The 24,288-nt window shown below is 36.7% G+C and overlaps 3 protein-coding genes across 4 annotated transcripts; all 3 read left to right on the top strand.

Annotated features, from left to right (window-relative positions):
• Positions 1-5,222: 5,222 nt before the first annotated feature.
• Positions 5,223-12,124, top strand: Tsp42Ef (Tetraspanin 42Ef). The gene is made up of 6 exons (XM_064684333.1): positions 5,223-5,673; positions 5,727-5,784; positions 8,552-8,725; positions 8,803-8,964; positions 11,339-11,536; positions 11,612-12,124. Exons 2-6 carry the CDS (start codon positions 5,728-5,730, stop codon positions 11,681-11,683), a joined length of 663 nt encoding a protein of 220 aa, XP_064540403.1. The 5' UTR covers positions 5,223-5,673; position 5,727; the 3' UTR covers positions 11,684-12,124.
• Positions 12,125-12,614: 490 nt separating this feature from the next.
• Tsp42Eg (Tetraspanin 42Eg) lies at positions 12,615-19,801 on the top strand. 2 transcript variants are annotated; one of them, XM_064684330.1, is made up of 5 exons: positions 12,615-12,926; positions 18,816-18,980; positions 19,038-19,214; positions 19,274-19,447; positions 19,520-19,801. In XM_064684330.1, exons 1-5 carry the CDS (start codon positions 12,867-12,869, stop codon positions 19,598-19,600), a joined length of 657 nt encoding a protein of 218 aa, XP_064540400.1. In that variant the 5' UTR covers positions 12,615-12,866; the 3' UTR covers positions 19,601-19,801. The 2 variants fall into 2 exon arrangements, with proteins under 2 accessions (XP_064540400.1, XP_064540401.1); XM_064684331.1 differs by lacking the exon at positions 12,615-12,926 and adding an exon at positions 18,522-18,563.
• Positions 19,802-21,251: 1,450 nt separating this feature from the next.
• Tsp42Eh (Tetraspanin 42Eh) lies at positions 21,252-23,809 on the top strand. The gene is made up of 6 exons (XM_064684291.1): positions 21,252-21,360; positions 21,433-21,578; positions 22,442-22,630; positions 22,686-22,850; positions 22,915-23,112; positions 23,596-23,809. The coding sequence occupies exons 2-6, from the start codon at positions 21,519-21,521 to the stop codon at positions 23,671-23,673; spliced, it is 690 nt and encodes a 229-aa protein (XP_064540361.1). The 5' UTR covers positions 21,252-21,360; positions 21,433-21,518; the 3' UTR covers positions 23,674-23,809.
• The last annotated feature ends 479 nt before the right edge of the window (positions 23,810-24,288 follow it).

Genomic DNA, 24,288 nt, shown 5'->3' with positions numbered 1-24,288 from the left:
AACCACAAACAAAGAAAACAAAAAAAAAACTGCAGACAAACTCGAATTGCAAACAACGTGAATGAATTAAAGCATTTAAAACGTATTTATATACATATATATACAAAAATAATAAACAACCAACAAAAAAAAATAATTAAAAAATAAAAAAAACCGAAACACATACTATCCGTGTTTGTATTTTTAATTACAATATAGTATGGAAGCCTTGTGCATACCCTTACCCATTTCCCATGTGTACTGTACGCAATTGCCATGCAAATTGTTCTCGAACTGCAGCAGCAGCAGCAGCAGCAGCTTTTGTTGTGCCCCCAGCCGTTGACATGGCAGCAACAGTTTTGACCTTCCGTTGCTTAAACATTGTGTTTACCAAGCAATTGACATATATATCTACCTATGCGATAAGTTTATTGTGTATTCATTTCGGGTAGCAGCCTTAGGGGGTCGTCGTGCATATATGTGCGCGCATACATATTTCTGGGCTTTTGCCGCTGGCAATTATTTGGTCAAAACTAAAACAATTATAATTATATAAGGAACACTATTTTGTTCAAGGTTTGATAGCTATCTTGATTTTGTTTTAAAATTCCTGTCACTATAAAAATGCTCGAAGTTTGTGAATCGAACCCAAGGGAAGTTGGCAGATATAAGAACTATAAGATATGTACCTGGCTTATGTTTATTTTAAAACGAATTTCAGTTGTCAAATTGTTCGATAGTATAAGAACTTTCAGTTATTGGCACATTTAAATCTCCAATGATTAGGGAACGAACTCCCGTGAAGTCGGAAGAGATAAATATATAAAGAAGTTGGAAGATATAAATATATAAAGAAGTTGGAAGACATAAATATATAAAGAATAAACTTGGATATTTATTTTACAACGAAAATCTGTCAATGAACTGCTCGATTTTTAGATGAAAACTTTCTGTTAACGACCCATTTTGATCTCTAATGATTATTCGAACTCCCGTGAAGTTGGTAGACATTAGTATAAACCATATAAAATAAACTTGGATGAACGAATATCAGTTATTAAAAAGTGTTCGATTATTTTGATGATAACTTACTCTTAAGGACACACTTTGATCTTTAATGATTAGGGATCGAACCCCCGTGAGGTCGGAAGACATATATGAATTTGATGGGTAATGTTCAATTTCAAACGTATATCTTTTATCAAACTGTTTGAGAACTTTCAGATAAAGATACATTTTGATCTCCAATGGATCGAATTTCAGTAAAGTCGGGAGATAAATATATTATAAATGGGTATCCAATAATTAAAGATAAATATTTTTTACTTTCAAACGAATATCTGTTATCAAACTGTTCAATTATCAGTACGAGAACTTTCAGATAAAGATACATTTTGATCACCAATGATTAGGGATCGAACTTTAGTAAAGTCGGAAGATAAATATATTATAAATGGGTATCAAATAACTTAAGATAAGTATTTTTTACTTTCAAACGAATATCTGTTATCAAACTGTTCGAATATCTGTATGAGAACCTTCTGTTAACGACACACTTTGTACTCTAATGTTATTAATCCATCAATTGGGGAAGGTTTATTATAATTCCGAGCATTTGCTGCTCTTCAGTTGTATTTGATTAGTGGTAAACATAAAATGGGTGCAGCACGTGGTTGTATTCTATTCACAGCTCTTGTTGTGGCTGCTGGCACAAGTTTTCTGCTGAGCTTCTTTGTGTATTCAACAGTTGATTGTCTTCTTGGACTCACAGGGAATATATATGGTGGGTATATATGATAATAAAAATAAAGAAAATAATCTGAGAGTCTGCTGTTGCCAGAGGAAAAGATGTTAATGCTACTTATTATGGCCATCAATTGCATAATTGTGGTGCACGGCTGGGCTGGACTGCTCTTGGCCCGCAAAAAGTGCAAGGTTCAAATGCGGTCAATTATATGCTCCATAATCTAAAAATCGATTTGATTGCAGATTCGATGTGTAATCAGCACATGGCTGGTATTTTCCATGTGCTTCATTTACGGCTTTCTATATATTTTGCTTATATCTGGCGAACGTCTTGCGACAATTACGAAAGCGCTCACAATCTTAATATTGAGTATGTTAATCAATTATTTAAGCTGTTAATTAATTTCCTAATTTCGTTTTTAGTTATATTTCTGCTCGCCTTCAAAACAGTTTATGACTACGAGAAAGAGTTTCTGAATGTGAATGAATGCAATTCAATATTGGAGTTCAGTCAGATAGACGAATCCGTCGTTGGAGTTATTTCAAATGGATGATGTCCAATTTGTAAACCTAATGTTCAGTTATTAATATAATGCGCTATATAGATGTCTATGTATGTATATAGTAGCTGCCTTTCCAGCTAGGGTTTGCTTTCTGCATTCGACTTTTCGACGCAAAGAACGCCTAATATGTGCACGGGCTGGAAATTTGTGGGCGTGGCAGCTCTTACATTTTCCTTATTCTATAATTTTATAGTGCTTTTTATAGCTGTCACATTCGTGCTGCGCTGCTACGACGACTGCAATAGCCGCCAGTCAGGTACGAAAACAATTGCCATATAAATCTGATAAATTGGCTTTTTTAATAATGGCCGCAATATAAGGCGCATATCCCGACGACTGTTACAGCACCTTTGCCATATATACCCTGTATCTGCCGACAGTGTTTGCCGCACCGTTTATTATACTCACCGATCGCAGCGTAAGTCGTGTGTATATATCATATATATATAGTTTTAGTAACTTTCTTCTCTAGAGCATCTACTACTTGCAATGGTGGCTTCTACTCCACGCGGTTCTCACATGTTGCAGCTACTTTATCTACATATGCTACAGTCCATTCTATTCTGCTGCCGATAGTCAGATGAATATTGCTGGCATTGGTATGCTTTCGATTTATCAAGGCTGCAAGCCGGCTCGAATCTAAATTTGTTGCTTACTTTGAATCGAATCCTAAGTTCGAAAACCCTGCCAAAGATACAAATCAATATTTGAATTTGATGATCAGCTGCTTGAATTGAATCTTCAGGCAGGGCGCTGGTTCGAACTTCATTAAGGCTTGCAGTCTAGATATATTTGATATTTTTTTAAATTTTTAAATGTTATATTTGAATGCCTTGCAGCTTCGCTTGTCTTTATATTAGGATTTGTTGCATACCATTTCTTTCGTATATTACGCACACCTGCAGTCGATACCAATCCCCATCCGGCGGAATCTACTGCCTAATGTTGGCACTTCAAATCATCATTATCATCATCATAACAATTATAATTATTAGACACAATTATAGCTAATGTATTAAGCTTTTAATCGCCTTAATACTTTATAGATACCTCGATTTCCAATTGTTGTTTAGCCAAAAGAGCTGCGTGTTTTCCTCATAGTTGGCAGTACTCCCAGTTTGATCTATTCGGAATTATGCATGGAATGCGTTCTATATTAACATGCTTTGCTTTTGTCATCATGTCGTCATATGCAATTATTTACGTGTTCACGTTCGTCTGCGTTGTGCCAATTTATTACCGACCAGCAACATTTGGTAATTGTGAAGGGATATTTATATTTGAGATGTATATTTAATTTAAACTTCCATATTCCCTTCTCCAGCATCTGAAAGTAGGACAACTGTAAACGGTTTATTGGCCTTTATTCAGGCCGCATCATTCATGCATTGCTTGATTGGCTTGACTTTTAGCCATTTTCATTTAAAGGTGGGTTATCTTTTTTTTACCATCAATTATTTTGCTATAATATCTAATTTTGCAGAGCAAATTTATGAGAAATTTCTTTCTGGGCTCTTCGATATTGCTAATTATGTGCTTTGTACAAATGCTTTTCTTCTTCTGGTCGTTTATTTACTTGATCTCCGCGGTGATCACAGTTTTCGAAATGGGTATTATTTTTATTATTATTAATATCATTAGAAAATATTGATATATTTCTTGCATATATCTTTATAGTTATGCTGTTTTTCATCTCCCTAGCAGTCTATAAGGATTCTGCCTCCTTAGATAGCGAGGAGGAAGCAAATTGAGGACTCTTTTTTATAAGCTTTAAGAGCTTATTATTATATATTAAATAATTAAATGAATATTGGACGATTTTGTAGTACTTTAATTAAGTTGCTCATTAAATAAAAATTTTGGTCAAATTGTAAAGACATTCTCCATAATTATTGACCATATTACTAATTATGGTCATAATTCCTCCATTCAAACTTTCTCTATATATATTAATTTATTTATTTGATCCAGACAGTGGCCAAATATTGGGAACATTTGAAATTTGCCTGGGCTCAGTTAGGATGTGTCGCGATTTTATGATTGTGCTCTTTATGGGATTTATGTCCTATAACATTTACCTAGCATATATATGCATCAAGGAACTTGTGTTTATAGATGACAATATTTTCGAAGATGATCCAGGTAGATCTATTTATACTTCCCATTTAAAACTAATCACATTTATATTTCTCAACAGATTCTGCGGCATCCATGTTCGTAATACAGGCCATAAACGAATTCTTTAATGCGCTTTGCGGCTTGACATTCGTTTGCTTTAAAGTTCAGGTACAAAAAATGTATTAAAAAGTGAATATGCATTTATTTAGAATTAATTTCTTGCGCTTAGATGAAAAGTGTGCTTTTCGCATGGATTTCAATAACTATATTCATGATGTGCGTTTCCTTTAGCTGGGAAATCTGGTTTGTGTCGCGAGACAACTACACATTTGATGCATATACGTTCAACACGTGTGTTTTTGTCAAAGGTAAGATGATTTTTTTTAAATTGGTTAAAACTTTCATTACTTGGTTTTATTTTTCAATAGCTGTTGGCCTTGGCTGCCTATTTGTCGTGTACAACTACATTCGTGAGTTTGTTATTATTCCAAATAAAAATGCAGTTGTTTAAAATATAAACAAAAGTGTTCTTATATTTATGCGCAGCTGTGTAGCTAACGCCCGTTGAGCTTATTTTTTGAATAAAAGCTTTGCTGAGCATACAAAAAGTAAGGTTAACTTACCCAGCAACTGTGTGTGAGTGCCTTGGCCAGCTCTCTCGCTCTCTCTCTCTCCCGCCCTCTCTTCTGCTTGGTTGCATTTGTGACGTCATGCTGGTGAGCGTTATCTGTTCATCATGTGCTAGCAGTAAAAAGCTCAACGAAGCTCAGCAACCGGCTGGGAACGCGCGCAAACAGAAAGTCTCGCACGCTCAGTTATTCGACGCACGCGAAGCAGCGAAATTGTGCCAGACAGTCTGAGTAAAACGTCGCGTCAAGTTCTCGATAGATCTGTTTATATATATACACATACATATATATCTATTCAGTATATAGACGCAGCTATGCAACATGCCTATATCCATATGCAAAGCGTTTAGTGTGGCAGCCAGTTCGAGTTTGTGATTGTCATATAAAAATAGTGAAGACGTCATGTTCCATTGATTTGTGCAAAATTTCGATAAATCATCGCGAAGATCAGACTCTGGTGCTGCAAAGATTGCTCCATGATCTCATAAAAACAAAAGGCATCATCAACACGTCTCAAGAGAGAGAGAGAGTCCCGCTAAGCGAAAGAGCGTAAAAGAGCGACTCGCGGGGGAAAATAAAAAAGAAGAAAACAAGTTTTTTTGGGTTGCACTGCGCAAGTGGCTCAATAGGAATTTCAAGTATTTTCGTCGGATAGAGTATAGCTGTTATATTTCAAATTTTTTGGATATAGAATGGCCTCGACATCGGGTTACAAGGTGTTTGCGTATGCCCTGCAAATACTTTGTACGGTAAGTTAAATATGTAATTGGCATCAATTGTCGCATTTGTTGTTTGTTTGTTGATTCGGCCAATTGGCGCGTTTTGTCTGACTTGCCGTAAATGAAAGTATAAAACTGGCCACTTGAATCAATTTTCTTCCACAACAACACACATGTGTGCATGTGTGTGTGTGCTCGTGTGTGTGTGTGTGTGTTCCAAGCCAATTATGACGCTGTGACACATACATTATCGCCGTGCCAAGGTATTATCGCCAAACTCTTTGCCTGACAGCATAGAAAACACGCAATCGTCAGCATTTTATTAAATAATATCGCATATACAATAAACATTATTTCTTAATTCCGCTAGATAAAGGGGTTAACTATGAATGGCTTTAAGGAAACAAGAGAATTTTAGAAATAAATAGACCTACTGGGGCCTGCTCTAATAGGTTCTTAAATTGTTGTAAATAGATTCGCCTTTTAGTTTATCATTGAACCCGCTCCAAATCAATCTCTATACTATTAAATTATTCAGCGCACATGTTTTTCGTTTGTTAGTTTTGATTTTACAAATTTAATAACGAGCTAAGGCCGAGAACAAACACATGCTATAGACAATATATTGACCGGCATTGCCCGTCAAGCGTTTTGTGCTTAAAATTTTAGATATTACCTTTCCTATGTGTCCACTTAACTCTCCCCTTCTATTTAAATATATTTAAATCAGAGGTTTCCGCCCTTATTAGTCGTGTGGTAAAAATCTTGAGCCGAATTAAAAATTTGCAGACCCGCATTTTCAATCTAATTGCGAAGGCGTGACAAATAAGTTCTAATAAAGATCTTTGAAAATGAGTGTCAAACCGATAATAAACCACAAAGTTAACAAAACTTAGAACTCCGCCAAAAAAATCTTTGAAAAGCTTGAATTCTGCGAAAAGCGCGAAACAGGTCTCAAATGATGTTTCATATAAATTCTTGGGTATAAATTTGAACACGAAACGACATCCACCAAATTTTGGACCTCCATTTCCACCAAGGAAGAATGAATTTTTCGAAAAGTGGGAAACATCCCTTGAAATGAATTTGAACGAAGATCTTTGAAAATGGTAAACAAAAAAGTTTCATACAAATGTTTTTCCCGATTTTTCCACACTTGCGGGTGGAATTTGCCGAAACCCCGTCTTAACGTGTAACTTCCTCACATAAGGTAACTACAGTGAAAATTTCAGCTTCCTAGCTCCTACAGTTTGGGCTGTGCGTTGATCACCAATCAGTCAGTCAGTCAGTCAGTCAGTCAGTCAATCAGGACAAACAGTTTTATATATAGAGATATATAGTAACCAAGTCAACTATGACACATACATTATCGCAGGTATTATCGCCAAAGTCTTTGTATGTCGGGCAATATTATCTCTTCCTTCAGCTAAATATAGGGTTTACCTATGGATAGCTTTTAGGAAAAGAGAGAATTTCAGTAACAAATAGACCTAGTGGAGCCTAAGCGAATAGGTTTTTAAATAGTTTTAAATAGATTCGCCTTTAAGTTTGTCATTGAACCCGTTCCAAATCAATGTAAATACAAAATTAGCGCACATGTTTTTCGTTTGTTAGTTTATTTTACACATTTAATAACAAGCTAATGCCGAGAATGAAACACATGCTATATACCAGATCTTTGTATATAGATCTATGTATATATATGTATATAAAATATGGTTTACATCAGCTGCGAGTCTTTCAGCGCTCTCATTTGATTTGTTATTGTTATAACTTATAGGTCTTCAAAGTTGGCTTATCTGAGTGCACAAAATTCTCACATGCACATAGAATAAATACCTGTTTTTCATATTAATCTAAGATAATAATATTGAATCATAGATAAATATAATTGCTTTTAAAATTGATAAACTGTTATTTAAAACATTTCTAAGTTTTATGTCTAAAACTTCAAGCTTTTACTTAACTCATTTCATCTATTTAAAAAAGTTATCAAATAAAATCAATTTAATAAAAATATTTACCAAATTTGAAGAATTGTTAAATTTAAAAGAAACTACTCAAGTTATATATAGATAATATTTAAAATTAAACAAATATATATTTATTGCAAGCAATTTCTAGCTCTGCGTCCTTTACATCAATATTTACTGTGCTTTGTGTCTGTATTAATTAAAGGACCTTGTCAATATGCTTATTCCTGTCCGAATTTATTGCTCATATGACAACAAATCTGACAGAATACAAACAACTAACAAAGCCAACACGCCATTGCCGCACATTTGCAAGCTAAGATACCCTGTAGCTAAGGCGCGCGACGGGCTGTATCAAATTTGTCTGTCTGTTTGTCTCTAGTAGAATTACATTTACATATATTCCAGGCTTTCTGCAAATGCTTACAGTTTTATAGCCATACAGCGTTTATAGTCTACAGGGTATTTTCTAGTCGCGCTTGTTATGCTTGTGGGCTGCCTGGCTCCCCTTTTGCTCCTGCTGCCGACGTATTTCCTGACGCCAGCCAGACTAGTCTGGCGGACGCCTATGTAGCCAGTAGCTGGAGCCTCCATTAATATGATAGCACACACACACACACACACACATACACACACACACACACACACACACACACACACACACAGAATAGAGTCCTTTGAGTGTCGAACGACATTTCCGCTTGGCTAAGGTCAAAAACATAAAAGTGGCACAAAGTTTTGGAGTTGCCTTTTCAGATGTTGATAATTTATTTTCAATTTTATTATGCTTGCGATTTTATTTACTTTTTTTTTTATGCTTACAGCTGCTGGCTCTGGTGCTAATATCCTTTGGCATCTACATACTGGTGTCCTACGATACCAATCAGATTGGCTCCTTGGCGGCCTATTCGTATATTGGCATTGGCGTTGCGGCCATCATCATCTTCCTGTGGGGCTATCTGGCCGCTTGGCGCGAGAATGTTTGCTGCACAGTGACTGTAAGTGGATAATCTATGGGCATGACATCAACCCACCTAGGGCAATCAATTGATGAATCAACCTTTCTGCTTCATAGTTCATCACGATTTTGTACGTTATCATGATTATCCAATTGGCTCTGCTGTTTTTGCTGACGAGAAGTGAAAGCACAGCCGCATCGAATTTGGCCAACGCATTGGAAACGACCTGGGAGGAGGAGCTCAACAGTCCTGGCGCCATGTCACTGTACGAGAACTGGGTGCGTATTCAACTATATATACAGCAGGGGTTTACCAACACTGTACATGTATCTCTATATCTGTTTGTCCTGACTGACTGATTGACATAGGTCGAAATTTCCCACTTCCATAACTCGGCCAAAACTCAACTGATTTTCATAAGGTTTGGCTTTTTCTTAATGGTTTGACCTCCAGATCAATTTGGCATCCAAATCTGACAACATTATGTTTGGTCGAAAATCAAGTAAAAACGGAACCCTCAAATATCCTATATAGACATAGATCCAAATTTCCCACCCCCATAACTCGGTCAAAACTCAACCGATTTTCATAAGGTTTGGCTTTTTCTTAATGGTTTGGCCTCCAAATCAATTTGGCATCAAAGTCTAACAACATTATTTTTGGTCCAAAATCAAGTAAAATTGGTACTCTCAAATATCCTATATAAACATAGATCCAAATTTCCCACCCCCATAACTCGGTCAAAACTCAACCGATTTTCATAAGGTTTGGCTTTTTCTTAATGGTTTGATCTCCAAATCAATTTGGCATCAAAGTCTAACAACATTATTTTTGGTCCAAAATCAAGTAAAATTGGTACTCTCAAATATCTTATATAAACATAGATCCAAATTTCCCACCCCCATAACTCGGTCAAAACTCAACCGATTTTCATAAGGTTTGGCTTTTTCTTAATGGTTTGGCCTCCAAATCAATTTGGCATCAAAGTCTAACAACATTATTTTTGGTCCAAAATCAAGCAAAATTGGTACTCTCAAATATCATATATAGACATAGATCCAAATTTCCCACCCCCATTACTCGGTCAATACTCAACCGATTTTCATAAGGTTTGGCTTTTTCTTAATGGTTTGGCCTCCAGATCAATTTGGCATCAAAGTCTGACAACATTATTTTTGGTCCAAAATCAAGTAAAATTGGTACTCTCAAATATCCTATATAGACATAGATCCAAATTTCCCACCCCCATAACTCGGCCAAAACTCAACCGATTTTCATAAGGTTTGGCTTTTTCTTAATGGTTTGACCTCCAGATCAATTTGGCATCCAAATCTGACATCATTATTTTTGGTCCAAAATCAAGTAAAATGATACTCTCAAATATCCTATATAGACATAGATCCAATTTCCCACCCCCATAACTCGGTCAAAACTCAACCGATTTCCACGCGAGGTTCGCCTTTGCCGGGCAAAGCCGGGGTATACACGCGAGTATAAATATATAAATAAAAATTTGTAATTGGGTACTTACCTGTAAATTCCCATGCTTGATTTGCTTATCCTCATCTATCGGTCGGCGGGATACGAACTTTTATATAAACACATAATCAACAACACATCTGAAAGTAGAAAAAAAAAAGAATTGTTTATTAATACTTGAATTAATGAGGATCGAGTAGTAGAGCAATATTCACGCAACATACAATATACACATTAAATACATACATAGTTGTGACATTTAAAAATATATAGTTTTTTTTTTTAATATAGACCTGTTCTCACAATGGTCACATTTAAATGTGATGGCGTTTCCTCCGCCAAAGCATTTGCCACAGTCTCCTCCAATATTAAAGCCGCGGCCTCCTCTTATATTGAAGCCGTCGCCTGCCTCGAAGTTGAGGCTGCCGCTTCGTTCTTTGGTCAAGTTGGCGTCTCCTCTATTGCCCAAGTCGCCGTTGCCTCGTTCATAGTTGAGGCCGCCGTCTCCTCCCTAGTTAAGGCCGCCCCTCTTTTGCTGAAGCAGCCGCCTCCTCCTTTGCTCGAGCTGCCATCTCCTTGTTAGTTGAAGCCGCCTCCTCCAACGTTGAAGCTGCTGCCTCCTCCTCTTAAAGTGAAGTGAATTCTATGCGACTTACTTGAATTTATGAGAATCGAGGAGGAGGGCATTAGTGAGGAATACCTGTTTTTTTTAATTTGCAGCCCCGCTAAAGTTTATCTTCGTCTTGCATATAAACATACATACATACATACATACATACATACATACATACATACATACATACATACATACATACATACATACATACATACATACATACATACATATGTACATACATACATACTTACATATACACATACATACATACATACATACATACACACACATACATACATACTTACATACATAGGTACATACATACACACACATAAATACATACACACACAAAAATACATACACACATACATACATAAACACATACATGCATACATACAAACACACATACATACATACATATACACATACATACATACATGCATACATACTTGCATATATACCTACACACATACATACACACATAAATCAAATGTATAGATATTAAAAGACTTGTGCGTGCACTTTACCAACACTAAAAATATAATATCGTTTTACAGTTCCATTGCTGCGGTCGCGGTAGTCCTCAGGATTATATTGTGAATGAACGCCTGCCGCCGGCTACCTGTTTCCGGGATCACGACAGAAGCAAGGCCGATAATCTGATTCACACGGGCTGCCGTGTGGAGTTTGAAAACTATTGGCAGCACTTGCTGAGTATTTTCAATATTATCGGCTGGGTGCTGGTCGCCGTTGAGGTGAGTTGTCCCCCAATAAATCATATACGTAAATGCGAGCTAATTATATAATATGTATTTTCTCTCCCTCTCCAGCTAATCCTTAGCATTGTGTCCTGCGGCCTGTGCAACAGTATTCGCAACGATCATCGTCGCTCATTCTACTGAAAAAGGAACTTGCATTTGTTGAAATTGAATGGCTTCAAATAATATTATTATATGGCGATTAAATTATTATTATACTATTATGTAGAGTTGAAGAGCTTGTGGTCTTCTGAATGTACCTCACAAATGAATGCTTTAAACACAAAACTTTTTACAACAAATTGTTACCAACTTCTGAAGCATTTACACTTGCGAATTTTCTAAGAAAATGCTACAGTAATAATTGCTTTTGATGTACATACACACACAAACATACTCGATATTGTAACCAAATTAGTGGCTTATTATGCTTTTTATGGTGTTATTTACACAGAAACAGAAAACGATTTTGTATGAACATATATATAAGAAATGTGAATTAATTTATTTCAATATTAATTTGTAATAAACAACATAAAATACCCAAATAAAGTGTGGTTAAATGCCTGAAATCTTTTAAGCGAACAGCCTTGTTAGACTTTTCTTTCAACTTTTTGCTAGACTTATTTTAAGAGTTTCAGTATTAACTGCAAACATGCTGATCTAATGCAAAACCTATGAATCATCTTGTGCAAAGTTTACAACATTTGCATATATATATATTATATATATAAACTAGTCCCCCTTCCCCTTCCCCCTTCAACCATTTGACTAAACGCTGAAAAGTATGTAAATCAACTATTATAAAAATAGCTCAGCGCAAAAGTTGTCGCCTATGCCGTTTTTTAATTCAAATATATTTCTACACACACAACGGAGAACGTTTACCAACACACACACACGCACACCGAGGAACGTTGGCAATGGAACGCGCGAGCCCCTCTTTGCGATGCCCATGCCTGACGCGCGCGTGCTTTGTGTTTCACTTTGGCCACGTTCCGGCGTTTCGTTTCATTTTCGAAAAGTTGTTTTTGCTTTTCGCGTTAAATGTTTTGCGCTATCAACAAATCAGTTAAGATTCGTGCGCGAACATGACGGGTTTGGTTTCCAGAGCGACCGTTACAAGTTCAAAATAAATATTTTGAATTTCAAACAAGTGTTTCGCGCGTCGCGTTGCCAAGCGAAGTGCAGCAGCAGCAGCAAAAAGTGAAAATCAAATACAACGCGTAACTCGTGCGGCAAACACACCCAAAAATAGTTCACAGAGAGTGCATTTTGGCAAATTCTAAAAGGAATAGAATAGAAAACAAAATAAACACACAACAAAATGGCTTGCTCCACAAAGCTGCTCAAGCTATTCGCCCTGTTCTGGGACATAATCTATGTGGTAAGTTGGCACGGAAACTCGAGACGTTCCTATGCAAATGACGGCCTATGAACTTTAGAGCATTTGTAAATGCCTTATAATTATAAGAGCATTAAAGAGCTATAATTACATGAAGTAGACAAGTTTCATTAACTCGCCGAGTTGACTAACCCACCGAACACTCGAAAGTAGCTGCCACTAACTAGTTGAAGGTCTTGAGTTTGTACTCTTTCTTAATTACAGCCACCGGCTAGATTTTAATTTATATGTTTATTTAATTACACACACATTCCTCGCTTTGTATCGAAAACATTGGCAATTGTTTATCTAGTTGGAAAGTACGTAACATACGCGCCTTGACTTCGGCACATAAGTATTTATTGTTGTGTAATTAATGCGCCTGATAACGGCATACATATATATATATACACTATATACACTTGATACCGATTAATTTAAACATTTCAACAGCTAGCATTACAGTTTGATTGAATAGCTAAATGTTTGTATTTTCTAGCATTTCAATTACATTTGAAGGTTTCCTGGTTTTATTTTTTTTCTGCTGCTTTTCTGCTGCTTTTTTGTTTACTATTAAATTAATAATATGCTACGTTTTGTTCTTATGTTAATTTGCTTAGACTGGGCGCAGCTCATCGAATTTCAGGCATAAAATTTAGCAAGCAAAAGTTTTAGTTAATTTTTATGTGCATGGCACGGACAAGTTGCGAGTTCCTCATAGAGCTGAGCGTGCCTCGTGTCGTGACACGAGTTTGAGAAAATATATAAAAAATTTAAAATATACGTAAATAAATAATATATATTAATAAAAATATAGCTAAAATGATGTAGTAAAGTGAAAGAGCAAAGTTCCTGGACAACAAAAACTGTTCGTGCGTGATAAGTCGTGTTCGATTGTGTCTCTTGTTCGTGTCGTTTTGCTTAAATGGAACTTCGTCCATCTCAAAATGTTTCTGCTTATGATTCAGTCTGATCTGGCCGCAGTTTTCCATAAATATAAAAATATTTGACAAGTCGTGTTCGATTGTGGCTCGTGTTCGTGTCGTTTTGTGTTAAAAAGGAACTTCGTCCATCTCCAACTGTTTCAGCTCATGATTCAGTCTGAACTGGCCGTAGTTTTCCCCAAATATAAAAATACTTGTCCAAGCTTTTTTAAGTAATATTGCAAAGTGAATATTTATTTATGTTTTTTTTATGATCTTTGCCTTAATTGTGTTTTTTGGTCCGAATGCCTAAATATTAAAGCACATGTCAAAATTGCTGCATGCCGAACTCACTTAATTTATTGTTTATTTCTTTACGAACTATATTTGTTTTAAAACACAAAAAAAAAACAAGATTTTTGCTTATGCGCTCAGCGGCAAAAATAAAATTCAAAAAATTATTGATATATAAAAACTTGGTCACCCACGCCACGAAACTTGGCCCTGAGCAAAAGGCGGTCAAAATATGTCTATGTGTGTGTCTGTCTGTCTGTGTGTGTGTGTGTGTGTGTGTGTATAGCATCGCGTCACTGCTCCTAGCCATATAGAATTTGTAGTTTATTTGTCTTTTGGCCTGTATTTGTGTTTGTCTGTGTTTCAGGCACTGAAAATTTGTTGATGTCATTTTCAGACGCGCTGGCGTTGCAAAATTTCGAAAATTCAAATATTTTTCGGCAATAACCTTAAAGAAAAAATATTCAAAATAAGCCGAAAAACAAAAATGTGCCAACCAAAGGAAATGCCAAAAGTAACAGCGCACCACGCGGCGTATGCGCAACATTTGCCGCATTGGTTCCAAGCGAGTAAACTTTGATTTACTGACGAGCAGCTCTTCTTCTTTTGTTGCTGTTGTTGTTGTTGTTGTTTTTGGCTTGAAAATTACTTCATTCGGTGCGACCGCGTGTTTTTAATTAAATGCCAGCTGTGCCTATACGCCCGCCCTGCATTTGAGGTAGGGCACAACCTTTTTATATTGTTTTTTTTTCTTGTTGTCAAGTCTGGCTGTCTGTTTTGTTAAACCCACATAAATCTCAGCACTGCTCTGCGCTCAATGACATTTGTCTAGTTATTCTAGTTACTTTTTTTTTTGGGTTTCTATAGACCACATGCTGTTCGCATTCGCAACTATTAGCTAGTAGGAGGGTGTTTGTTGTGTGAGCTGCTTTTATGGGCCCAGCTGAGCCAAAGTCTAATCAGCTCTACGGGCTTATCAGCTCTATGCAAATATACATTTGCCACTGGCGTGGCCTTGCTTACGCACTTGTCTGTCCATATATATGATAATTGCATTTAATTGTTTGTCTGCTGGGCAAATTAGAACAAGTTGTATAAGTTTATTAATGCAAATTACGATCAAATGTCGAACCAATTGACTAGCGCAGAGCAAATATGAATGAAAGAAAGACAGACTTGATTAAAGGTAACTTTAGGTAATTCAAATTGCTTTCTTTGAATTATTATCTTATTATTATTTTGATTATTATTATATTAGGTAGCAGCTACTATTAAGTAACAGCTGGAGCATAGAAATGTACTTTATTAATAATATTTAATTCACTTTTAATGCATTTGCACTCGCTACACAAACAAACAGTATGTAAACACGTTCTCTTTTCACTTGTTTGTAAGGCAAAGCATCAGCAGGTCATGAAATTATTGCAGCTCTGAGCAGTTGTTTGTCATGTGCTGTGGCTGTGGGAAAGCGCATGAAAAACACCTGTTAAAGCAACAGTTATTTCATTAGACCCAGTTTTTAGACTAAGCCCAGTTTTGTCTACTTTCCTAGCTTATCAAAGAAAACAGTCTTTATAAAAAAAAGGGTTCAACTAGTTTATCTAAAATTCTAGATAAATGTAAGTAGGATTGTAGGTTCATCCAGCCTTAGTTCGAAATTTTATCGATCATTTTTATAAGTTATCGATATAAAATTAATCGTTTATCGACGAAAAGAGAAGCTTATGTAAAGTAAACGACAAACATTCCCATCACAACCTACATATATATAACTGCGTTATGTCTAGTAACTAGTTATGTCAATCTATAAAGCTTATCTAATAAAATAAAACTCTGTGATAAATATAGTTTCATCAAACTATCTACATTTCCTAATAAAAATAATATCATAAGTACATATGCAAACCATATTTACAAAATCAAAAAAAATCGAAGTCTATATCTTTATTATAATTGTCTAAAAATCTATATAAATGTATGCAATATGCATATATATCGCTATCATAAATAAAGTTTTGCCAGTCTTTAAAGCTTATCTAATAAAAACAATCGCAGCTTGTCATAAATATGGCTTATCTAATAAAAATAATATTTTAGGTACATATTATTTGCATATCTGAAACATAATGTTATCCACCTTACTTATCTAAAGTAAATAATACTTTGAGCACGTACATCATATATTTGATATCTTAACTTATCTAACTTTTCTAATAATAGTGCAGACATTAGACTATGTTAATTGGTATTGTTCTTTTGTATTTGTATTTGCTGTTGCTGTGCGACACTTTCGCCTGTTATCAGTGCTAATTAGGAGAGATAACACATGTAACATTTTAGTCTGTACTTAAGTAAGTTAAGAGCTGGCAAAGCACAATTGAATTGAGGCATGCCAAAAATTGGGTCTGATTCATGTGGCAGGCATGACGTGCTTATGGACTCATTGCCATTGCCACTTTGATTCTATGGGCTGTGCTCGACTTGACGCCCATTTCGGAGAGTCGAGTGTTATGTCAGCGCCTGCCCTTAACAAAAATTGGGCGCCATGCCTAATAAATAACAATTAAATGGCGTTGTATCTAGACATGATGCCAGATGCCTCCAAATAGGCTCAAAACTAAATTATGTTCTGTCTGTCGAGTTGTTATCTACGGCGTGCTGTAAACACTTTATCAGACTTTAATTTATGACTTTATCATGCTGTGTTTAGAGAGAGAGAGAGAGAGAGAGAAAAACGAGTAATCTCGTGGCATACAAATTGTTTTTACCAGTCTATTAATATTATGTGGCTATCAACATTTTTCTTGGCCATATTTAGTTGCGGCTTTCATTTACATGCGCCTTGTTAGGCGACAGCAATTAAAATTGTCTGGTACTAAGCTATTTGTTAATTTGCATAATTGTTATTCATTGGGGAGGGCGCGGCAGGCAGGCAGGCAGGCTAATATTGTCGAGCTATTTATTAATCATCGACCTTTATTCAATTACACTATGAAGCCTTAAAAGGCGCAGCTGTGCGCAGATAAACTTTGAATTTATGAAGACATCGCAACCAGTTATGGCAACAAATTACAGCAAATGCCAAATGTGTTTGCGCTAGACAAACCCAAAAAAAAAAACAACAACAACAACAGCAAAATAATAAACAAAAAAATATACAAACATTGAGTCAACATGATAAATCGCACAAATCTGTCATAATTACCGCGTTGCGCTCACCAATTGTGGGCTAAGGCTTTGGAAAATCTGAAAGCCATTGGGGGGCTACTTAACGTGACATCCAAACCAGCTGTCAAGTCAAACATTTAGCCGGAAGTTTGGCACTGCGCCATGTAGGGTTGGGCTCTAGTCGTGACACGAGAAGCACGTGCACTTCAACAGAAGCTAAAATACTTAGGTTAAAAGACTAAAAGAATCGAATGTTAAACGCAGTTAGCATTAGTTTAATTCGTGAGAATCGTATAGAGGGGCGGTATTTAAGATAGGCTAGTATACGAATGAATGGAAGTGAGTAAGAGCGACTGTGACTCGTTCTCGCTATGTTTCTCTCTCTCTCTCTCTCTTTCTTTCTCTTTCTATACCTTTCTCTCTATTTCTATCCCTCTCTCTTTTTTGTCTTTCGCTCTCTCTATCACTCTCTCCCTCTCCATTTTCTCACTCCCTCATTCTCTCTATACATCTCTCTCTCTCTATTCCTATCTCCTTCCTCTCTCTCTGTGTCACTCGCTTCCAGTTGCCCTCTTACCCTCTTCACTCGCCAAATTACGAAAAACAAAGTAAGTAAACCATACTTGAGTTCATGAGAATCGCATAGAAAGGTCCTATGCTTTAGACTCTACATACAGCATGCCGCTCATCGACTCGTGTTCGTGTCACGCATCCATTTCTATTGCCAAGTGTCAACAACGATATTTGTTTGGGATTTTAACTGGTTTCTTACAATTGTAATTATTATTCGCAACTGTGTTGCCAACAACTTGCCGTTTGTAAACATTGAACAAACCATGAATGCAGTAAAAACAATGTATAAATAATTATTGCGCATTTATTAAAGTATTTTGAGTGTATGTGCCGTTTGCCGATAGTGCAAATACAATACCAGCAAAAACACAACGTTTGCCAAGTGTGCCAAGTGCCAAATGCGAAAACTGTTTACATTCGCGGACTAGTGTGAAATGTTCTCGAAAGCGTGAATCATTGTTGAAAATTCAAAATGCAATTGCAGCAAATTTGAGCTAATTGTGCAGGCGAAAGTCAACAAAAAAATTAGTGAAAGGCTAAAGCTAAAGCTGCGATGCGCGCGCGAATACGTTGCGTATGCGTGATGCGAGCTAACAATTTTTTTTGAAATCTGCTGATGCTATATGCGCTATATATATAAAGGTTAACTGGTTGCATGAGCTCAAAACTGAGCAGCTTTAAAGTGTGTTTACATCAGGCTGAAAACGCTGCGTATGAGTAATAAGCCGCTTAGTTGATGCATTTGCATATAAAGTATACGCAGCGTCTGACATATTTTGATTATTTTAAAGCCTTACTTTTATTAAATGGCCAGCATAGTTCAATAAAGCCGACTCATTAAATGCTAGACACATGCCGTAGTCTATAAAATTGATCGTACTATGACTATAAGCTAAATATCAACTGATTTATTTGAATATTTTCGACTTCGCAGCTCTTCGGTCTGATTGTCATTGCCCTGGGCGTGCATATATTTTTCAAATTCGAGCATTTCGATACAGCCGCCTTCGTCATCTTCGTCTCTGGCATCGTCATTGTGCTGGCCTCCCTCTTTGGCACCCTGGGCGCGCTACGTGAGAGCAGTCGCATGTCCAAGTCGGTAAGTGTTTTGTCATTTGACTGAGAGTATATAAATCTATTATTGGCGTACTTTTAGTTTGTGGCCATTGTGGTTGTTCTGATCATTCTGCAAGTGCTGACAGTGGGCTTCTTTTGGCTGTTCCAAACATCGCTGCTCATCAATGTGGACAAGACCTTCGATCAGCTGTGGCACGATCAGCCGGTGCCTGTCAAGCCCGGCAATGTCAGCCAAATAGCGAGCATCGAACGTTGGGTGGGTAACGACTTGTAACGACAATATCAAACTGATTTAACTAATGTCTCCTTTGACAGCTCGATTGTTGCGGCAATGTCGGCTATAAGGACTATTTGCTGCCCCCGAATAGCTGCTACAACAGCGACACGAACAAACTGAACATGGAGGGCTGTCGTCAAAAGTTCTTGGACTATATTGCCGAACGCTGGACAGCATTCAATATATTCGCACTGGTTCTGGTTGGCGTCGAGGTGTGAATGAATCTTGAATCTTGTTTGTTTTGATCAATTTGTATTAATTTGTTGCACTCGTTTCGGTTCCAGATCATTTGCGCACTGCTCGCCTATGTGCTGGCCCACAGCATTGTGAATCGCTGGAGACGCTCCAAATATTTTCCAAAATAATTGAACATGCATTCAGCACACTTCATAATGCGCATACTCAAGGCCAAAGAATTCTCAATACTGTGCAAATACACTTACACTGTACTACACAGCACTGCACTGCACTGCACTACACTGCACTACACTACACTAAGCAATCGAATTTCCAGTCTAAATATTGCGGCGTTTTGCTAGTCTACCTCATGTTCATCCAATCAAAAATGAAGAAAATAAACGATTCCGTTTCCAGAGCTCAACAACAGGTGCCAAAAGCAGTCTTCAAGCCGATTTCGATGTCTATATAGAAATATAGATATATCTATATTTATATACATATATATGTCGTACAATATTTATATGCATGTTTTTATTTGTATAAGTTTGTCACAAATGTTTTATTCTCTTCGATTTTCACTACGAGCGATACACAGTGCCTACGATAAGTAATCTTGCAATTTGTAACATTTCAAGCAATAAAATAGAATGTGTAGATTTTGTATTAATTACAATAAATACCTACTAAATCAAACAGAACAAAGTGTTTGTCAAAAACGAGAGAAAATGATGTAAACCTGTTGGGCATAGTCGACTAGCATACACCCTTTTATTACATTATATGTGAAGTAACTATTATATTTTTGGATTGTATGCTTAAAATTATGTTTACGATAAATCGGAGGCTTATCTTTTTAAATGCCGTTGACAAGGTTTGAACCCGGAATTCCGATTTATATTTATTAAACTAAATCACAGGCCTAAAGTTCAGTTGATTTTAATATATATATAAATCGAAATTCCGGGTAAGAGCTGAAAAACAATTTCCATTGTTAAAAAATGTTTGCCTTTAACCTTTTATGGCCCCCAAGACATAAATAACTTCAGCCCCAACTATTGGATTTATCTAACCATATTTGGATTAGATGCCAATTTTGGGTGGAAATTAAATCTAGCCCGCATTTTGTATATGAAAAAAATGTAGAGAGTGCAATATTTTCAGTACAGTGGGGCAAATGTAAATAAATAATTTAATAGCTTTTAAAAATTGAAAGAAAATACAGGACAAATTAAGAGTTGAGCCTAAAGCTGGTTCAATCGGGTTTAAATTGTGTTCAAATTGAAATTGAACCACGAGCTGGTTCGAACTAATTGCGATCTGCCTTTGGTCGAATAGAAACAAGTTTGTAATCTGTTGTTTACCTGCCGCAGTTCTATTTTCCCCACCTGCAGGGTATATAGAATCGAGAGATCTTAATATTTATGTGCCCGAACCTGTTGACCACCCGCTGCATTGAAGGGCAATTTCAATGCTAAAATAGTCAAAGCATTCGGTTCTTAGCTCAAATTTGGTTTGTTGACATCATTGTCTCGGGCCAAACAGTTGGGCCCCGTGCTGGCAGCCCGCAGTTTCCGTTAGTCAGTCTTCTGGCATCCGCTTGCATATCTATAAATGTATCTGTATCTGTGGCTGTAGTCGCATCTGTATCTGTATCTGTGTGTTCATCTTTTAGCGCGTGGGCGCCTTACGCTAATTTTCATCATATGTGTTTGGCTGAGTTTTCTTTTGATATTGACTTTATGTTTATAGATATAGACGACAATTCTCTGCGGGGCTTTTGTATATATTTGTTTCTTTTAGTCTATTGCATTGCCGTCTGACGACTGGCGACAAGAACTGTGGGTTAATCGTTCAACTGCCAGCGACATCGCCAGATGCGGCCAAACAAATTCAGATTATGAGTCGGCTCCGAGTATTTGCCGTGCGACCATTGCCGCTGCTCAAGGTGTGCCGCACAAAACAAAGTGTTTCGAACAATATTTTGTCTAGTTTTTTTTTTCACATTGTTAAATTTTAGCGCGTGAAACGTTAAGCGCAGCTAATTATAAGTGAGCGTTTCGCCGTGTGTGTCATGTTTTATTAGTGGCCACGTCCAAACTCAAAATGTACTGCACCACGCGCCTGCTGCGTTACATACTGTGTGTCATCGATGTGATTTATGCTGTAAGTTTAACAATCAGCCCTGTTCCCAATTACCAAAAGCCAAAGCAACAAAAACAAAATGACTTAACAGCAAACATTTTTTTGGCGTTTTGCGTTTGAGAATTCCAAAGGGCTTACAGTGTTGACAAACGGTGTTCACAATCAAGATTTTGCCTCAAACTTTGTTTTTTTGCGAAACCCAAAATAGTAAACAATTTCGTAGACATTATTCTAAATCGATTTCGTAACTCGAAACAGCCTCTTGAAAAAACAAGCAGCAATATCTTTGCGCTGGTGAATTCTGATCGAAAGGACTTCAAGTGTTGGCAAACTGTGTTCACAGTCATGATTTGTATATAATAATAATAAAAGTTAACAATTTCGTAACCGTCAATTGTAAACCGATTTCGTAACTCGGAACAGCCTCCTCAAAAGGCTCAATAGCGATATTTTGGCGGTTGCGAATCCTGAAATGGCTTACAGTGTTGGCTAACGGTGCTCACAATCAGAAACTGAGCGGAATATGTATGGGGAAACAATTGCGTAGTCATTATTCTGGATCGATTTCGTAACTGGGAACAGTCGCCTCAAAAAAATGTTTTGCATTTGCAAATTGTGATTGTTATGGCCTACAGTGTTGGAAAATAGTGCTAACTAACCTGACTTGCTTGAAATTTAACTTGATATTTGGCCAAACATTGGGGAATTCCGCAATCCATAATCTAACCCAAATTCGTTATTTGGAACATGTCGCGTTTTGTGAAAATTTTAAATGTGTTTAGCGCCCAAAAATAAATCGTAACATTTTGCAATCTGTTGCTTTTGCTGTGACATTGAACAAATTCATTCCCAAGTTAATCTACATACCCATCCCCCTTAAATAGCTTAATGGCTGTCTGCTCATCTGGTATGGCACCTGGCTGCTGGACAGCATTGCCGAGCAACGAAATGCTGTTGATCATGGCGAGAAATTGGCTGCCATACTCTGCATTCTGTTGGGCATTGTCGTTATACTGGCCAGCATATTCGGCACTGTGGCCCTGGTCAAGGAGTGCAAAAAGATGCTGATAAGTGTGCGTAAACTTTTATATATGAAATGACATTTATTAAGTTTACTTTTTTGAACAGTATGCGGTCTTATTAATTCTGCTGTTGGTCATACAGTTTGTCATGTTTAGCATTAGCTTTGCGGCGAGCAGAGATGCCTTGCCAAACAGCTTGAAACAGGGCTTCGATGAGCTCTGGGATGTGCATCACAGGCACAATAACACACTGAGCATCTACGAGGAGTGGGTGAGTATGTGGAAATATGGTTTCCCAAAGAAATATTATAATTGACCTCTTTATTAACCAACAGCTGCATTGTTGTGGTCGCAACAGCGCCGAGGATTACATTTTGCTGGAGCGGGAGCTGCCAGCCAGCTGCTGCTTTGAGCGTGATTGCACGAATCCCTTGAATCTGTTCATGGAAGGCTGTGAGATCAAGTTTAAACAATATGTTAGCAAGAAAACAGCCAATTTTCATACAATCAGCTGGTTTTTAATACTGACTGAGGTGCGTAGTACTCATAATACTTATAGTAAATCACTTGAGATACTAATAATATTCATACTGTTAATCACTTGATACTCAAAATACTCACACTGTTGTACTTCAGACAAGCAGTTGGTTTTTAATCCTGACTGATGAACGTAGTCCTCATAATACGCATAACATAAAACTAGAGATACTCATAATACTCATACTGATTGCTATGATATTCGAAATACTCATTCTGTTATAGCATGATACTCATAATACTCAAACTGTTAAGCTCATGCTACTCAAAATACTTATATTCTTGTTCATATGTTACTCGTCCTACTTACACTGATCCTACTGGATACTTGTTTGAATTTCATCAGATTCACAAAATATATCCTCTTAATAACTAAGTACTTAATACCTTTAATTGTACAATTCAAAACATACTCATTATTTCACCAACAACAAATTAATTATTTTGTTTTTCATTTATTATCTCCCATTCACCTGCAGTTTATGGGCTCGGTGGCCACCTGCTATTTGGTGGATAGCATACGAAATCATCGCGATCGCGTGCGTTTCTATAATTAAGCCTTAATTGTTGATTATTGTCGCTCTGTAACTGTATTATTATTATGCTTAGTTAGTTTTGTGCCATTGTGATTTGTAATTTAGTACAGCAAAAAAAAATAACATATTTTACTATATTCATTGATAAAAATATCAATGCCAGCGCATCGAATCAATAAAAACAACGCTTGCGGCGTTGTAAACCAACTCCCACGTCATAAGAAAAAATAATAAAATAATACGAAAACAAAAACCATAATAAAAACCTGTTGCTATTGACTAATTTCTTGTTGACTGCCAGATAAATAAAATAAACGCAGAAAAAAAAAAATCTGAAAATGAGTAGGATTCAACTTTGATGGAAACAGCAATAATAACAAGCCTCAACGAGCATGTCAAGAGATAAAATGGAAAAACACAGATACACACACACACACACACACACACACACACACACACACGGAGAAGCGCCTTCGCCTTTCCCAATAAGAGCAGCCACGTGGGCGTCTCGCACGTCTCTCGATTTTCTCGAGCTGCCCCGCTGTTATACATAGATCAATGGCTGAGTGAAAACATTTGTATAGAACATATATACTGTGCTACTCGCATTTTCAGAAAAATAAAAAAAAACGAAAC

Source organism: Drosophila montana, unplaced genomic scaffold, assembly GCF_035044405.1.
Source record: "Drosophila montana isolate Dmon_TW-CO22-7 unplaced genomic scaffold, ASM3504440v1 contig_2716_1, whole genome shotgun sequence".
Lineage (NCBI taxonomy): Eukaryota > Metazoa > Arthropoda > Insecta > Diptera > Drosophilidae > Drosophila > Drosophila montana.
The sequence above is the reverse complement of the archived record's forward strand: the minus strand, read 5'-3'. Positions and strand labels throughout refer to the sequence as shown.

What these genes read in the sequence shown, in the direction of transcription:
- Tsp42Ef (XM_064684333.1), top strand. Translation starts at nt 5,728, where the DNA reads ATGGCCTCGACATCGGGTTACAAGGTGTTTGCGTATGCCCTGCAAATA. An exon ending in CCCTGCAAATACTTTGTACG is followed by an intron (nt 5,785 to 8,551) that starts GTAAGTTAAATA and finishes TTATGCTTACAG; the next exon opens with CTGCTGGCTCTGGTGCTAAT. An exon ending in ATGTTTGCTGCACAGTGACT is followed by an intron (nt 8,726 to 8,802) that starts GTAAGTGGATAA and finishes TCTGCTTCATAG; the next exon opens with TTCATCACGATTTTGTACGT.
- Tsp42Eg (XM_064684330.1), top strand. Translation starts at nt 12,867, where the DNA reads ATGGCTTGCTCCACAAAGCTGCTCAAGCTATTCGCCCTGTTCTGGGAC. An exon ending in GCAGTCGCATGTCCAAGTCG is followed by an intron (nt 18,981 to 19,037) that starts GTAAGTGTTTTG and finishes GCGTACTTTTAG; the next exon opens with TTTGTGGCCATTGTGGTTGT. An exon ending in TGGTTCTGGTTGGCGTCGAG is followed by an intron (nt 19,448 to 19,519) that starts GTGTGAATGAAT and finishes TTTCGGTTCCAG; the next exon opens with ATCATTTGCGCACTGCTCGC.
- Tsp42Eh (XM_064684291.1), top strand. Translation starts at nt 21,519, where the DNA reads ATGTACTGCACCACGCGCCTGCTGCGTTACATACTGTGTGTCATCGAT. An exon ending in TCATCGATGTGATTTATGCT is followed by an intron (nt 21,579 to 22,441) that starts GTAAGTTTAACA and finishes CCCCTTAAATAG; the next exon opens with CTTAATGGCTGTCTGCTCAT. An exon ending in GGTTTTTAATACTGACTGAG is followed by an intron (nt 23,113 to 23,595) that starts GTGCGTAGTACT and finishes ATTCACCTGCAG; the next exon opens with TTTATGGGCTCGGTGGCCAC.